The sequence below is a fragment of the Takifugu flavidus genome, chromosome 7 (assembly GCF_003711565.1).
Source record: "Takifugu flavidus isolate HTHZ2018 chromosome 7, ASM371156v2, whole genome shotgun sequence".
Taxonomy (NCBI): Eukaryota; Metazoa; Chordata; class Actinopteri; order Tetraodontiformes; family Tetraodontidae; genus Takifugu; species Takifugu flavidus.
The window spans coordinates 7,376,391-7,391,300 of record NC_079526.1 but is presented as its reverse complement, the minus strand read 5'-3'; the positions used below and the strand labels follow the sequence as shown (position 1 = coordinate 7,391,300).

At 42.5% G+C, this 14,910-nt stretch overlaps 2 protein-coding genes across 2 annotated transcripts; one reads left to right on the top strand and one right to left on the bottom strand.

The window, feature by feature from the left end:
- Nucleotides 1–4,848: 4,848 nt before the first annotated feature.
- On the bottom strand, nt 4,849–9,468 carry lpxn (leupaxin). The gene is made up of 9 exons (XM_057038409.1): nt 9,396–9,468; nt 8,399–8,481; nt 8,203–8,267; nt 7,883–7,970; nt 7,402–7,614; nt 7,110–7,283; nt 6,866–6,947; nt 6,596–6,744; nt 4,849–5,270 (listed from the first exon to the last, which is right to left on the bottom strand). The coding sequence occupies exons 1-9, from the start codon at nt 9,406–9,408 to the stop codon at nt 4,986–4,988; spliced, it is 1,152 nt and encodes a 383-aa protein (XP_056894389.1). The 5' UTR covers nt 9,409–9,468; the 3' UTR covers nt 4,849–4,985.
- Nucleotides 9,469–10,676: 1,208 nt separating this feature from the next.
- scyl3 (SCY1-like, kinase-like 3) lies at nt 10,677–14,883 on the top strand. The gene is given in 14 exon segments (XM_057038418.1): nt 10,677–10,811; nt 10,814–10,860; nt 10,995–11,180; nt 11,269–11,382; nt 11,484–11,540; nt 11,618–11,720; nt 11,841–11,952; nt 12,035–12,112; nt 12,316–12,455; nt 12,553–12,746; nt 12,934–13,105; nt 13,211–13,375; nt 13,447–14,213; nt 14,403–14,883. Coding segments are annotated over 14 exon segments (2,313 nt in total). The 5' UTR covers nt 10,677–10,696; the 3' UTR covers nt 14,466–14,883.
- Nucleotides 14,884–14,910: the final 27 nt, after the last annotated feature.

Sequence of the window (14,910 nt, the reverse complement as noted above, 5' to 3'; positions counted from 1 at the left end):
TGATTGCACTTAAATGGTGAACCGGGAACAGGGTGTCACAGGAATCAAGGATAGTGATTAGAAAAATGGCTTCTCAGGCAAGAGCTGGAACGAGCAGTGCTAGAAGTCCTTGCAGAGGGAAACCACATCATCCTGGTCCAGGTTAAATTTCAAACAGCTGAAGTGCTGAAAAATACACACCTGCTAATAAAATTGCTGTGCGATTTAACAGGATTTGCTAGAATGGAATGAATGTCTTTTGTTATCAAAGTTATTACGATGCGCTTGTATGATGTGGTTATAGTTGTGCCTGAGGTTGTGTTTTACAGACAGTGTGGTTCTGCAGAGACTTCCAACTTTATCTATAGTGTATTTTGTTTTAAAGCGTTTGTCTGGAGGCCGGCCTTGAGGGCTCTTGCCGCAACGGCTGCAATTTATCAACCGGCTCTGATGTGCTTCTCACGAGGATTCTCAGTCTTCGGCAAACCTCCACAATCACGTCTAAACCCGGGAGGCCGCTCAGCCCTCAGGCATCAGGGCTGTCTTGTGGTTAACCATCACTCTTTTAAACAAATTTCTATAACCATCCGTGCTGGGGCTGCTGCAGTGGCAGAGGATTTGGATCGCCGCCATGATGCCAATTGGGCTTGTCCCAGTTCCAGAGCCAGTCTGCTTGGTGTCTGACCACAGGTCGAAGCCTCGCTCGTGTGTCCTAACTGAGCCATCAGCAGCTGTCCTAAAAGTGAACTGAGCAAATATGCAGGGCATCACTGGAGATCCAACTCTGCTCACCCCCAACTAATGAGTCTGGTGACTTTCTGACATATAGGTGCAATTACAATAAAACAACAAAAAAACAAATGTAATTTCCAAGGACACAGATTTATTCATATTTAATAATGTTTGCATCCTTATAATAGAAACGCAGAGAGTTTCTATTCACTAAGTAACTTTTTGCACCGCCCTGTCTGGCTCTATGGGTGAGCGCCTCCCATCATGTCTGTGCGAGGATCCTCTTCAGTATTAAGTTACTTCTCAATTCTAATCTTTGTTTAGGCAATTTAAAAGCCAAATGATGCAGAAAAGCCATCACTCATTTCAGCATCTATCAGCAAATGAACCTCATGACTGGAAAGTAATTGTGGATTCAGTCATGGAAAATGTTTTTTATTTCCAAAATAGGGGCTGTGTATTCTGCCGCACTAGAAATGGCTCCAAGTTTGGGTACTGACTTCTCACAGTCTGTATTGTTCACCACGAGATGCCACCGAATCTTACTTGAACGTAAAACTTTCTGACCAATGCGAGTAAAAGGATTTTGATCAAATTTTACCCCCATTGAACATAGAAACTTACAATAATCAGGAACTTCTTATGTTTACAGAACTAGTCCCCCCTCTTGTACCTCTCCGGCATGTACCGCACACGGACTCAGAAGCGTAATGAAACCATCTATCTGCTTGACAATAAGGGCCAGCACACAGAAGTTGCTTGCTGACTAATAAATCTTCAGTTTGACCCCAGTCTTTTTGTCTACTGTATTATTATTATGCAGATACATCACTCTGTGCTCTTTCCCCTCCGCTCCTACTTGTTTTATCTGTGCGGGATCGTGGACGTCCAGCTGAGACACTCGGCAGGATTTGGAGCAAACAGGAGACAAAGATTGAACCCATAAAACTGGAGACCTCAGGCTGCCTTTGGTGGTCAAGGATGAGCCAGCACACACAGAGAGACCAGTGATGTTGGTGTGTTCCGTCAGAGCAGACGAAGGCTGCACGCCATCATTTTCTTGGCTACACATGCGTTAATTTGTGTGTGGAGAAACCAAACTCATAAATAGCTTGTTTATGTTTATGTGCATCTGTTTGCGTGCGTGATAACGTCCGGTGATTTGTGTGCACGCGTATGTAATTGTACATGTGTGGGCCAGCAGAAGCTGTGGTAAACCCATGTTTGTGCGCTTTTTTTTGTTTTGTTTTTTTCAGGAACTGTTGAAGATTTTTTTTAAATAAAAAATCCCAATGGCAGCTGCTGTGCGAGACAGTGCCGTGAACTTAGTGTTGAGCTGAGGGCAACAGAGGAGCCAGTCATGAATCAGGTGTGATACCTGCAACCAGTGCCGGCAGGACGCCAGAACAAACACGCCCAGAAGTGGAACCGCACTGCACTTCAACTTTTCTCTGCGCGGAAGTAATTACCAAGGTGTTGAAGTTGTCACTTTTCCTTCTCTGCATTAATTTGAATTCTGAAACAGAAACACTTTATGTCACTAAAATTTTTTACTGCCCTCTAAACAAGCTCTGTGGACCTGCCAGCTCTGGCGGCTCTTTTCACAGCACTGAAATCTTTACAGTTCAGGCAGCTCCTCAACTGTCAGAGCATCAAAATGTGACACCAGAGGAGTTTGGCAGAAAGATCACATTACAAACAAGCCACCAGTGGACAGCCCCTGTGTTTACTTCATGAAACTCTGTCCATTTGTTGTTGTTATTGTTGTTGTGGCTGATTTTGAACCACTAACCAAATCCAGACAACAGAAATCAAGCCAATTTATTTTGAGGTCATGCCAAATCCAGTTTTTAAACATGAAAAAAAAATTATATATATAGCGATGGACAAATTTTCAAGATCTATCTTATTCTATTTTATCCTAAACAACAAATTCTAGGCAGATGACTGAAGTAAAAAGTGTATTTTCTAGTTTTTTCCCAACTTACAGCTAGTTTTGACTTAATTTATGTGTGTGTCAAGGAAACCCATATATGGAGTGACAGCTTTAGAGAAAGCATGAAGCCAAAACTCATCTTTAATGGCTTGTCTTGCTGCGTCCTGTCAGGTTCATCACCTCATGCATGTTTATGTGTTTCAGTAATCCGACCCATCCCTCTTTTAGTGCTCCTAATTGAACGGCGCTTTCACATCGGGAGGGCCGATGTCCGAACTGGTTCCAGATGCTGTTTTGTGGATGTGCTGACCAATGAGTGAGTCCGTACCTGAGAACGGGTCTGAAAGCACTGGCCAGGTGAGGTTGAATGGTTCTGCACAGGCAGCTGTGGTGCAGCCGAGGGGACGTGTTTTACAGGGGAGGTGTTGGGTTTCAGAGTCACGCAGGGGATAATGTTTGCAAGTGGCTCCCCAACCTCTGGCCTCCTCACCCCAGCGTGTATTATGTCCCGGTGTATTTGCCTCTCACCTTTCGAGCGATCGCTCATGTTCCCTTTCACTGCTGTAAATGTCACCTGGGTTCCACTCTTGTGCTTGCACAGGCAGCGCTTTATTCACCAATCTTTCCAAGAGGGCTCCGACTCGCATTTTCACGTTCTCATATTTACTAGGTGCCAGACAAGCCTTTTCCTCTCCGTTCACTCTGCCCTGCCCTTGAATTTTATCAGCGTATTTCAGAATTCATTTCCCTCTGCCATGTTTTTTGTACTTTCCACTCATAATTTGGGTGGTCTGTGTTTGTTTACTTTAATCCAGGCTAACCAAGAGTTTATGGTGCTCTAATGTGCAAAGGTTTGACCACAAGTTAGATAGTTTTGGCATACTGGACCATGCAATAATGAACGTTGTAGAATGCAAAATTTTTACTAGCGTACAGATAATCACCCTTTGAGTAATGACAATGGAAAGTTATACAATAGTGCCAAAGGTTCCCATCAAAGCATCGGGTTTATGTTGTGCGATATATAATTAATTAGGGAAAGTCTACTTCCAATTATTTTTAAGATCTTGCAGCAATGAAATGATTTCATGTTTATTTAACATTTGGAATCACAGCCTTGCTGGAGGAATCTTGGCACGAGGCTGTGAAATCATTAAACACTTCATAGACTTGGATTTTGACTGAACGCAGCATTCAGCTTACTTCCATGATGCAAGGTCCGTATCCTGCAGAGGCAGCGAGAGGTCTGGCCTGACGGTGATGACAGCATGATTAATGCTCTCCTCCGTTCCTCCTTGCACACCGACTCTTGCGCACAGACCATCTAAATGGTTTGAAGAAAGGCTGAAGAAAGCTGCCTATGGGGATAACAGGAACGCAGCCAGTGCTCTTGTGAAGATAACACGATGTTTGATCAAGTTTGACGCCGAGAGGAATTCTGTAAATGTCAGTTGTCTGTTTGCTTCAACATTAATGTTAACTGTCCCTCATTATTCCTGTCCATTTCTGTACTCAAGCTCTGGTTATAAATTCCAGACATTGTGACCTTCAAACTTGCCCTGTGAGTGATTAAATATGAGGATTCCTATTGTGGAAATACACAAAATTTAATTAATCACACACCATATTTCCACATATATCCTGTCCATGATGCTACACAAAAAAGATGCCAGAAAGAGAGGACAAAAATGTCATAAAAGAGAATGAAAGGTGTCCAGGGATAACAAAATAGATTGCAAAAAGAAAAAAAGAATGTGCACTAAAACACCTTGCAGGTGGAGGGAGAGGCCGATGAAGGAACCACTTGTGAAACCAGTTTTGTTCACCTCAGCGCCTTCATTAATCTTCCATGAGCATCCATAAAGGAGTCTGTGTCCTGCATGAAGAGGTTGTTTGACTTCACTGCCTGCTCAGGTCCAAACTGTAAGTCAAGGAGTAGGAACCTGCAGGCTGGCATGTTGATTCCATGTCAGTCATTGCCAACACAAGCTTTGGGTCTGCACAGATGAGCTCCAGGCTGTGAGAGAACATCTCACAGCTGCCAACTCTCGTGGCAAACGGAGCACAGCTTAATGGAAAGCATGTTCCGAAGCTGCAAATCGGTCTTTTTACCTTTCCATTTATATCATCAAGTTCCGGATTGAAATATCAGACAATTTAATCCAAGTCTTGGCAACAAATAAATAAATCAGTACAAAAGATGATGTTTTTATTTATTTATTCTGTTACATAATGATTTGTATCACAAGTAATGTACCTTTGGAGCGAAGACTGTAACTTTCTGCATTCCTGTACTAAATGTACCTTAACAGGTTCCCTGTTTTTGCCTTCACTTCTATTACGCAGCTCCTAGCTCTCCCACAAAGAGTTTGTCAAAGCAGGTCGGACAGTAGGGCTTCCCCTTCTGCTCCTTGTAGATGCCCTGTCTGACCTGCTGCAGGCAGAAGGCGCAAACAAAGTGTTCGGGGTGAAACGTACGGCCAAGCGCAGAGATGCAGCGACCCGTGATGGGCTGGCCGCACCCGCCACACAGCGTGCCCTGCCGGGAGTGGAAGTGGTAGAAGCAGAGAGGCCGTCCATCCAGCTCCATGAAGTTGCCATCGGTAAAGGGCTTCAAACAGTCCTGTTTTTTTTTTTAAGAATGTGACAATAAAAATGCTCTTTAAAGTTAAATGGAATGCATCTGATTATATGCAGAACTACATTTAAATGGAATTAAAGTTATTATGAGTAATTAGTCATCTGGTTAAATCTTTCAACTGAATGGACAACAAAAACAAGTAAAAGCCTAAAGCTGTGAAGAAGTTCAAGGTCTCATGTAAGCAAAAACTAGAAAATCTGAATGACAGTCTTGGCATTTAGCACTTGTAATGTCCACCACCTTCACTATATTTAGATTTAGCATGAAAGGGTTTGATGAATGGACCTTAACTCAGACTACAGATTGGTCCTTTTGGGACTGTCATGAGTTTTGCAGCTGCTAGACGAGCGGACATGCGCGCAGATGATCGGGAGACCATAAATATTCCAATTCATCTTCCAGGGACTGCGACTCGCTGCAGCGAATTTCACAGCGATCCATCAAATAGCTGATGAGATATTTCTGTTTGGAGCTCAGAGGTGAACACACGGAGCAGTGTAACGTCGCTAAAGCGATATTCACAACGCTGCCAGAGACGCTTCCTGTTTCTGCAGCCTCCGTGTCATCTGCAATAACAATGAAACGCGCAACTGGATGGTTATTATGTCCTTGCGAAGAACATGACCCGACCGGTTCTCTACGGGAGGGATGCTGCACGGCCCTGTCCTTGATTGCAGACGTTTCTCTTGGCCGACGTTTAGACTTGTGATTGCAGTAAAACCACAGATGGAACTTGCAGCATTAGCAGAGCTGACATAGTAACGTCGACACGCACGGCCGAGGCTTTTATGACACGCCTGTCTCCTGACCCATGATGGTATGTGAAACCTCTGTGTTGCAGAATTTGTTGGAAAGGTGCAGAATTTTACGGGTTGCCGCACTTTGACGTGCCGACCTCGGGAGTTCAGGTGAGAATCTGATCTAGATGGACTCTCGTTGTCGCGGCAGATTTATGGGCATTGTATTTTTTCGTCAGGAATTGCTTTATGTCAGAACATGACAACTGCTCAGACCTCAGTCAGTCAGCGAGGGAGCTGCACATTGAATCGTTTTCGGCCAGATGCTGCACACAGGAGTCGATTCGAACAGAAAGGAAAAGATGGCCACATCGATGGGTCTCCTTGATTTATTCGCATCAACCGATCGCAACAAATTCATCGGGGCATAAGGTTTTCATCAGCCGTGTGGCTCGAATGCTGCAAATAAAGCAAATGCGCAGGTCTCGTTCTCGTGTAGCGTGGAGCTGGTGTGTGAGTCACAGCTGTGTGTGTCTGTGTGTGTGTGGTCTGAGGTAAAGAGCGGCTCACCGAGCAGACGAAGCACTCTGGATGCCAGGTGCCTTTGGCTGCAGACAGGTAGTTCTCCCTCACCGCCTCGCCGCAGCCTGAGCACTTGGGAGCGAAGAGGTGGTAGAAGTCCTTGCAGCAGTATGGCTTTCCATCTTTTTCTAGGAAATCTGGGAGAGGAACAAGGAATACCAGCTTAATTCCGAGCGCTAATGAATTAAATTATTTCCAACTGTTTGCTCAAGTCGCGGTTTCCAAGGAAAGAGAAACGTGTGTGCAAGTCTTCCTGACCTTCAGATCCAAACAGGCCTCCACAGTGTGCACAGAAAAAGTGCTCTGGGTGCCAGGTCTGGTCCAGCGCTGTCAGGATCTTCTGGAAAAATAGATAAATTACATAATTCTGTTACTACCTTTTGTCTGGACTGGCTAATTATCATAATATTGATGGAAATTATCTAATAAATTGTCAATTTAAAAATTCCAATTCATATTCCAGGTCACGATGAATGCCGAAATACAAAAAAGGTTTCCTTACATGCAAAATGGGCCCCTTGCAATAGGCACAACGATGGGAGAAGAGCTGATGGTAGTCTTTGTTACAATATGGACGCCCATCCCTCTCAAAGAAGCCTGTGCTGCTCAGCTCCGTTTTACACACCACGCATACAAAGTGCTCGGGGTGCCACACCTCACCCAGTGCTGTGATTATCTACAGAATAACAATTATTATTATTATCACAATAATAATAATGAATGGGAGGAGAAGGTAAATGGAGAATCAATGTATCATATGTATAATTTAACTGCTTGTATGTGAATAATGGTACCTTTCCCACAATGCATTTTTTGCACAAGGCACATTGGCCCTTTGCTGCGGTGTCCACACCAATTTTCTCCAGGTCAGAGCTCAGACCTCCCAGCAGATCATCGATAGTATCTGTTTTCCTGCTCACAGTCGAGGCCTTTGGAGCTGAAGACCTGCCGCTGCTCTCGCTGTCCACTCGATCTGCTCCTTCTGTTTTGCTTTCCACACATTGTTGCTGTGGAGGTGGTGGCAAACCCAGTGAAACATTTTTTTTCTTTCTTTCTTTTTTTCAAACTTTTCAGCATGTTGTTTTATAATTGAGGCATTTATGAACTTTAAGTCGCAAACTCCCAGTACTTACAGATGCTGTATCAAAACTAGTGAAATTCTGCCCTCTACTGTCAAATATGTGTTGACAATTGTCAGTAAAGTAAAAGTTCTTTTTGATTTTTCACTAATTGAATTTACAAATACTGCAGCATTCCAAGAAATCGTGCACAAACCTCTGGTCCGAGACCTAACAGCTCTTCCAAGATGGAATCCAGCTCTTTAGTTGAGTTTGCTGAAGCTTCTACAGGAGTTGGCAGTTCACTTCAAGACCCAGACAGGAAATTTGAAATGAATCAATATCTCGAGTCCCTGATGATGTTTTAAAAATAAGAATTATAGTTTGTTTTTTTAAATATATTTGTATGATGAGGTTAGAAACTCAGTTATATACTACTACCGGTACTATTAGCACTAATAATAATACTGATGATAATAATAATAAGTGTAGAAGTGAGAAATTATCATCCTTGTCTTCAACATCATCTTCATTTACTTGTAGGTGTTTGAAGCTGACGCATTTCCTGTCCTGGTTGATCCAGAACAAACAGTACTTGGCAGCTGTGGACACAGTCATGTTGTGATTGAATTTTCAAGCATGAACAGATTAGTTAATCAATGTTTATCTAAAGTGTCTGAATCTAAATTAGCATCTAATGAAAGAATGTTTGTTTTTTTGTCTGGGACATCACCTCTCCATCTGGATTACTGCCCCCACCCTCATCACTGTTCTCTGGATGTGTAGAACCCAGGGCAAGCTCTTGCAAGAGTAGATCTGTGGCAGAATGCAAGCGGTAAATTTTGTCACCGCTGATATACCGGTAACCATGATATCACACCATATAACCACCAAAGCACACGCACTGCACCATTCTCCTGTGAGTTGAGATAAAGTCTGCTTTGCAAAGTCTGCTTTATAAAGATGCCGGAACAAGCATCTAGCAAAGCAGCCAAACGCTCTTTCCTGTCCTAAATTCTTCTACAGAACTAAAGAAGCTCTTGCTGAGAGGTGCAGGAGACTTGAGACCAGAAACCCAGTTCTCCTGGACTGACTCTGACCTGGATGATTGACAACCTTCAACAAAGGGATGTGTTTACAGGAAGTGAAACGCAGCAGAAGTAAAACTTGCAATTTGCAACTGTGGGGTACAAATATGCAGCTCATGTTTTAAGTAGTGCAAATGGAAAGTAGGTTATTTGTTTAAGCAGTTGCATGTGGAAGTTTGGGGGAGGGGAGCAAAGAGGTCCCTATATTGTCTTTAGAAACAGACGACACATTAGAAAATAGAATTCACACTAAGCTGTGCTTTCACATAAAAAGTCCATGATTACTGGAATTAAAATGTATACTGTCTACTTTATATGCACCACAGAAAACTAAACTGCAATAAAGTAGAATAAAATGTATTCCAGTAACTGTTTGACACAGTGTAATTCATGCTTGATCAATAAAGTGTTTATCTCTCTGTATTGATCAATGTTGTCAGACTTGTTCAGATGTATCAATAAGAATAAAAGGAGGAACGTGCCTGAAGACAAAATTATCCCAACAGTATGTATCTTCAATGAATTGCATTTTATTCATCTTATTTAAATGTAGTGCATCCTAATAGAATGATTATTTATTATAATTTAATATTAGCTAAGACAATGTCCACAAAACTGTTTGAAAATGAGTTATGACCTTACCGAGCTCTTCCATGTCATCAGATTGGTTTTGCAGCTGTACAGTTACTGCGGTAACAGCCCATACTTAACTGCATGACACGTCATTTCCGCTGTGATAGCGGTTTTCACCTGTTTTGTTTTGTAACTCATGATATGCATCTGTTTCCTTCCAAAGAGGACAGCAGAAAGAGGAGAGCAGAAATGCTCTTTACAGCTCTTACTCACTGACTTTAGGATTTTTCCTGAAATGTTGTTTTAATCACAAATGATGCACAAGAAGTGAGTTGCACGTATGTTTGGCAAAACAAAGTCAACTTCATGGGATGTCCACCCCTCACAAATTTAACAAAAGGTTTATTTTGCACTTCAATAGCTATCACATGTTGCAAAAATATACATGGGCCAATGGGCTCACTTCTTGTTACTACTACTAAAACTATATTAATTGATGAATTATTAAATTCAGAGGCAGTGACAGTTTTTTCAGGAGAAATTGATTTCATATTTATACCTTGATGGCTATAATAAACTTTTTTTCTGCAAATTGCTTAGTTCTGTACAAGAGATTGTCATATGCACGACTGTTATTATATCACATATGTGTTTGTCAGTTTCTGGAGTATAACGCCACCATGTGGTACTGTCGGGTCTCCAGGATTTACGGTATGTCACACGATGTGGTGGCAACCATTAGCGTTTAAGCAGGGGTATTCTTTCTGAATTAATTTTTAAAGTTTGTCCGCAGTGTTGAGCTAAGTCTAGTTTACATGCCATAATCATTAAAAATAAGAGTTATGTATTTTTAAGAGGTTAAAGACTTTAATCTATGGAAAACCAAAAATAACCGTATATTTTGAAGTAACTGTAGTCGCCATGCCGTGGTATCGCCTTTTTACCGGAAGTATCTGTGTTTACAGCGCCGCGTCGCACTAGCTTTCTTGATATAACATGATAGGGCTGCCAAATTGTCTTCTACATTTATCAAAACCGATTTTGCAATTCAGTTAAATACGCTGATAATTATTTTAGTGTCATTTCTTGAGAAATCAAGTTTTTTTAAGGTGTGAAAGAGTTGTAGACAAGCGTAGCCATGAGAAGCTGGCTAACGTAGCGCTGATGTTAGCCTATTCGGCATATAACACAGCTTCCGCTCGACCAGTACTGTCAGACAGGTATGTGCACGTGAGTGTCACGACGTGAAGACTCTTAATGGTCGCACTTGTAGAGACTGACTAGTTTGTGCTGCCGCGTAACGTTTGGTGAGATTGCTGTAATATAATCTGACCCCTCATTGCCTTGCAGCTCCTGCAACAAACTCAGCCATGGGTGCGGAGAGCAGTGCGGTGCAAAGCTATTCTCTGGAGGAGCCATTGCTGACCCTGCCCTCCGGACTCACAATGTACTCAGCGATCCTTCAAGAATCAAAACCTGCTTCCGTGTTGTTCACAAGCGTGGCAATGAGGATAAAGTCAACAAAGCTGCCAAGGTGGAGAAATATTTGTCTCGGCCAGACAGTCTACACAGCCAGATGATTAGACGTTGATATAATCATGTACTATAAGTTACAATTAGGGGATTTTCCAACCCGTGCAAATTCTAAAACGTCTTGGTTTCCTGTAGCACCTGAAGACCTTGAGGCATCCATGTCTACTGCGTTTCCTTTCCTGCTCAGTGCAGGATGGTGGCATCCATCTGGTCACAGAGCGTGTGCAGCCCCTGGAGCTGCTGCTGGACAGCCTCTCCCCAGAAGAAGTCTGTGCAGGCATCTATGACGTCCTCCAGGCTCTCATCTTCCTGCACGAGAGGGTGAGCAAGGAGGAGTGTGGAATATTGCTCTGGGTGTACTGCCAACAGAACTGTCTTCATGAAATAACATCCCCTTTCAAATCACCAGGGTAAATCAAGCCACAACAACGTCTGTGTTTCATCTGTGTTTGTCAGTGAAGACGGTCATTGGAAACTGGGAGGGATGGAGACAGTGTGCAAGTTCTCTGAAGCAACACCCGAGGTGAGACAGTGAAAAATGCCTCTTGAAGTGTAGAACACAAACATGAGCCCATTGATGACATGCCAAACTCAACAGTATTTGTTGTTTTTTTTCATCCCAAGTTTCTCAAAAGTATTCAGAATCTAAGAGAGGCCAGCTGTGTTCCGCCAGAAGAGCAGGTGAGCGGATTAAAGATGATTCAATGGTAGAATTTCCTGTTTTATAGACATGAGCTCATGATCCATGTCATTGACAGGTTGAAGGATTTAAAATCCTTCCTGAGAGTAATGCTCATTCACGAGACTCTTACTCTTTTGGCATTTTGGTGGAGTCACTGATGTCACACATGAATGACTTTGGTGAGTGTAGTGATGGTCTAACCACAGTAGTGATGTCATATCCTCTTTTCAGTTACTGTCAACACTCTGAGATATTTTGGATGACACTTTCCTCATTCCTCTATTTCCCTTTATTTCCAGTATCTCAAGAGTTGTTGGACAGCTTGGCGATTACCCTGCAGGCAGGCCTGCTGAACCCAGACCCGCTGTCACGCCCCCCGCTCAGTTCCCTGCTGACTCATGACTTTTTCCGGTCAGTATACAGATGTTTGTTTTCACAGATAAAACTTTTTGATATTTATTTGTTATGAAACACTTTGTTTTTCTCTCAACAGGAATGACTTTTTAGAGGTGATGAACTTTCTGAAGAGCCTGACCCTGAAGACAGAAGATGAAAAGAATGAATTCTTCAAGTGAGAAATAAGCCTGGTTATTAATGACTCAGTCATTTTTAGAGTTTGAGTCAGTAGTTTAATTCCATTTTTATTAATTTGTCTCATAGATAGGTTTAAATTTAACAGGAGATAGCATAAGATTTAAGAAAGATATACAGCTCATTTATATTCCATATAATGTCAGTTGCATATTTTGCACAATGAGATTTTTGTGTTTTTAGGTTTCTTCTCGATCGAGTCCAGAGTCTCCCTGAAGAGCTGACCGCTGCACGACTCGTCCCCAAACTCCTCAACTCTCTGGTTATTGCAGAGCCTACGGCTGTTAAAAGCTTCTTGCCACATCTTCTAAGGCCAAAGTGTGGTAGGATCACTCAGCACTATGACACATGATGTAAAGGTTGTGATTGAAGGTCAAAATAATTGTTTATGTACTTTCTTTTTGTATGATTTATGTCCAGATTCCAGCGGTGGTGGTGGGAATTCTGAAGAATGCTTGCTGTCTGTGTCCCTCTACCGAAAACACGTGATCCCTCAGCTTCTGAAACTCTTCAAGGTCAATGAAGAACATATCCGGATTGTTCTATTAGCACACATTCAAAGTTATGCTGAGTTCTTCTCCCACGATGAACTGAAAAACCAGATCCTTCCTCAGGTGATTCATTATTCCCTGGATATCTGTGATTAAGAAAAAAAAGCTTGACATTTTGGAGATGTATGCTGTGTGTGTCCAAAAATGTCCAGTCTGGTCATCAACGGGATGTGATATTTTCTGTATTTCAGTTTTGCTATTATATAATCACTGTTACATAATTGTGTCCTCTCTACTTTCACGGTTGCAGGTTTTGTTGGGAATGAGAGACACCAATGATTATCTGGTTGCCATGACACTGCAGAGTCTGGCAGTGTTGGTCCCTTTGCTGGGGGCTCAAGTGGTGGTTGGTGGAGAGAGAAGTAAGGTCTTTAAACGCACCACGCCAAACTTCACCAAGTCAACAGAGGTTACCCCTGAAAGTAAGCAGTATCAGTAATTGTAGCAGAAATTCACAAATAAGAAGCCATTGTTATAGAAGACACCATAAAATGTGCTTTAAGCTTTGTATTTGGTGTTCCCTTTAGCTTCACCTGCACATATAATCGGCGGCACACACCCTCAGGTAGCCCAGCCTTCAAAAATCTTGTTCCCAAAGCCGCCAGTCGAAGAAAGTTTTGTACTGAATCATCTGGATACCTTAAGGACAGGAAGGGAGGCCAAGAAAGATTATCTTGTGACATCCAAGTCTGGTAAGAACTAACAGTACAATGTAGGCCTAATCCTTCTGCCCAAACTGAACCTGCTTGCTGTTAAACTTCAGATATCCAGAGGCAGATGAATCTACCCTTAAATGGCTTTCATCAGGACCATGAGATGAAGCCAGTGTCTTACAGCACAGGGCCAGGAGACATACTACAGAACCCAGAGGAAGACTGGCCTGAATGGAGCGACCACAGAGGGATGGAGGACAGAGATGGGCAGTCAGTTCAGATCCACATCCAGACATCAGATGGAGATGATTCAGTAAGCAGAAGGCTGGAACTCTCAAACACAGACTTGGAAGAGGAGCCATGGGATGACTTTGAGGATGCTGAACCTACCTCAGATCTTTCTCCATCATCTCCCCTATCAGACAGTAATATACCTCCCCCTGCCAGGGAAGACACCACTATACCTGTTAAAAAGGCTCCTGTATCGCTGAAACTGGGTTCCTCGAAACCTCTCAAACTGACCTCAACACTGCGAGAGTCCACGCAAAGCAAAATCCTTTCCTCGTGGGAAGATGGCTGGGCTCAAGAGGAGATACACTCCGACAGCACCTTGAATCTAAAGGCTAATGAAAATGCGCCACAAAAGAAAGCTGGAACTGTAGGTCTGGGGGAGGAATTCACCATTAAGGTGAAGAAAAAGGGGGAGCTGGACCCAGAACTGGACTTGTTTGCTGACATGGTACCAGACATCAAACTGTCCTCTAGTACTCTGTTACCACTGAGCAGTGATGCTGCTTCATCTCCCTCAGAACATGTCAAGTCTCTCCAGAGTGACTTTGCACTAAACAGCAAGTTTGCAGCTACCAACCTAACTGAGGCAAGTAGAAGAGAAATCTTTAGAGTTCCCCTTCATGTGCATAATGTGGTTCGTCCCGTGTTTTCCTTTCCTTTCACTCTGAGGTCTAAATGGTTTTATATTAACCGAAAATTCTAAAATGTATCAGATATTGATTTAAACTGTATTATCAGCTAAAACTAATCATTTCCCCCTCCTCTTTCTCTAAAGACTGAAGCAGATGGCTGGGCCGCTGAAGATGACCTTAACTGGGAGGATGAAAATATCTGGTGATAACATCTAAACATCTGTTGTCCATGGAGCAGACATCTTAACATGCATTCATGACTTCATGATGTAGTTTTTTTTTTTACTATTATGCTGCAGGGAATGATGGGATCAGGCTGTTTATCCCATTCTGTTAATGAAGAATCATATTCTGTTCAAGTGGGAGAGAAGCTTCGCAGGTGGTGCCAGTCATTTTTGCCACATTATTGACCTAGAGGTGACGTAATTGTCCAGATTTCATTGGCTTCTCTTATTTTTTAATGTGCCAACTGCAGTAGCGGCCTCAGAATCATAACAAAATATGGCGAAACAGTGTCAGGATGATTTGCAAATGTTTACGTTTTGAATGTAAACTAGAAACCACCTACGGTAATTTATTAGTTGCTTTTTGTTTGACAAGGAAGTAAAAGACTTTATCAAAGAACATTTTCTATTTAATTTTTTCTTTGTA

Coding starts and splice junctions, on each gene's coding strand:
- lpxn (XM_057038409.1), bottom strand. Junction 7,284..7,401: donor AAAAATGCATTGTGGGAAAG/GTACCATTATTC, acceptor GTTATTCTGTAG/ATAATCACAGCACTGGGTGA. Junction 6,948..7,109: donor GCAAGGGGCCCATTTTGCAT/GTAAGGAAACCT, acceptor CTATTTTTCCAG/AAGATCCTGACAGCGCTGGA.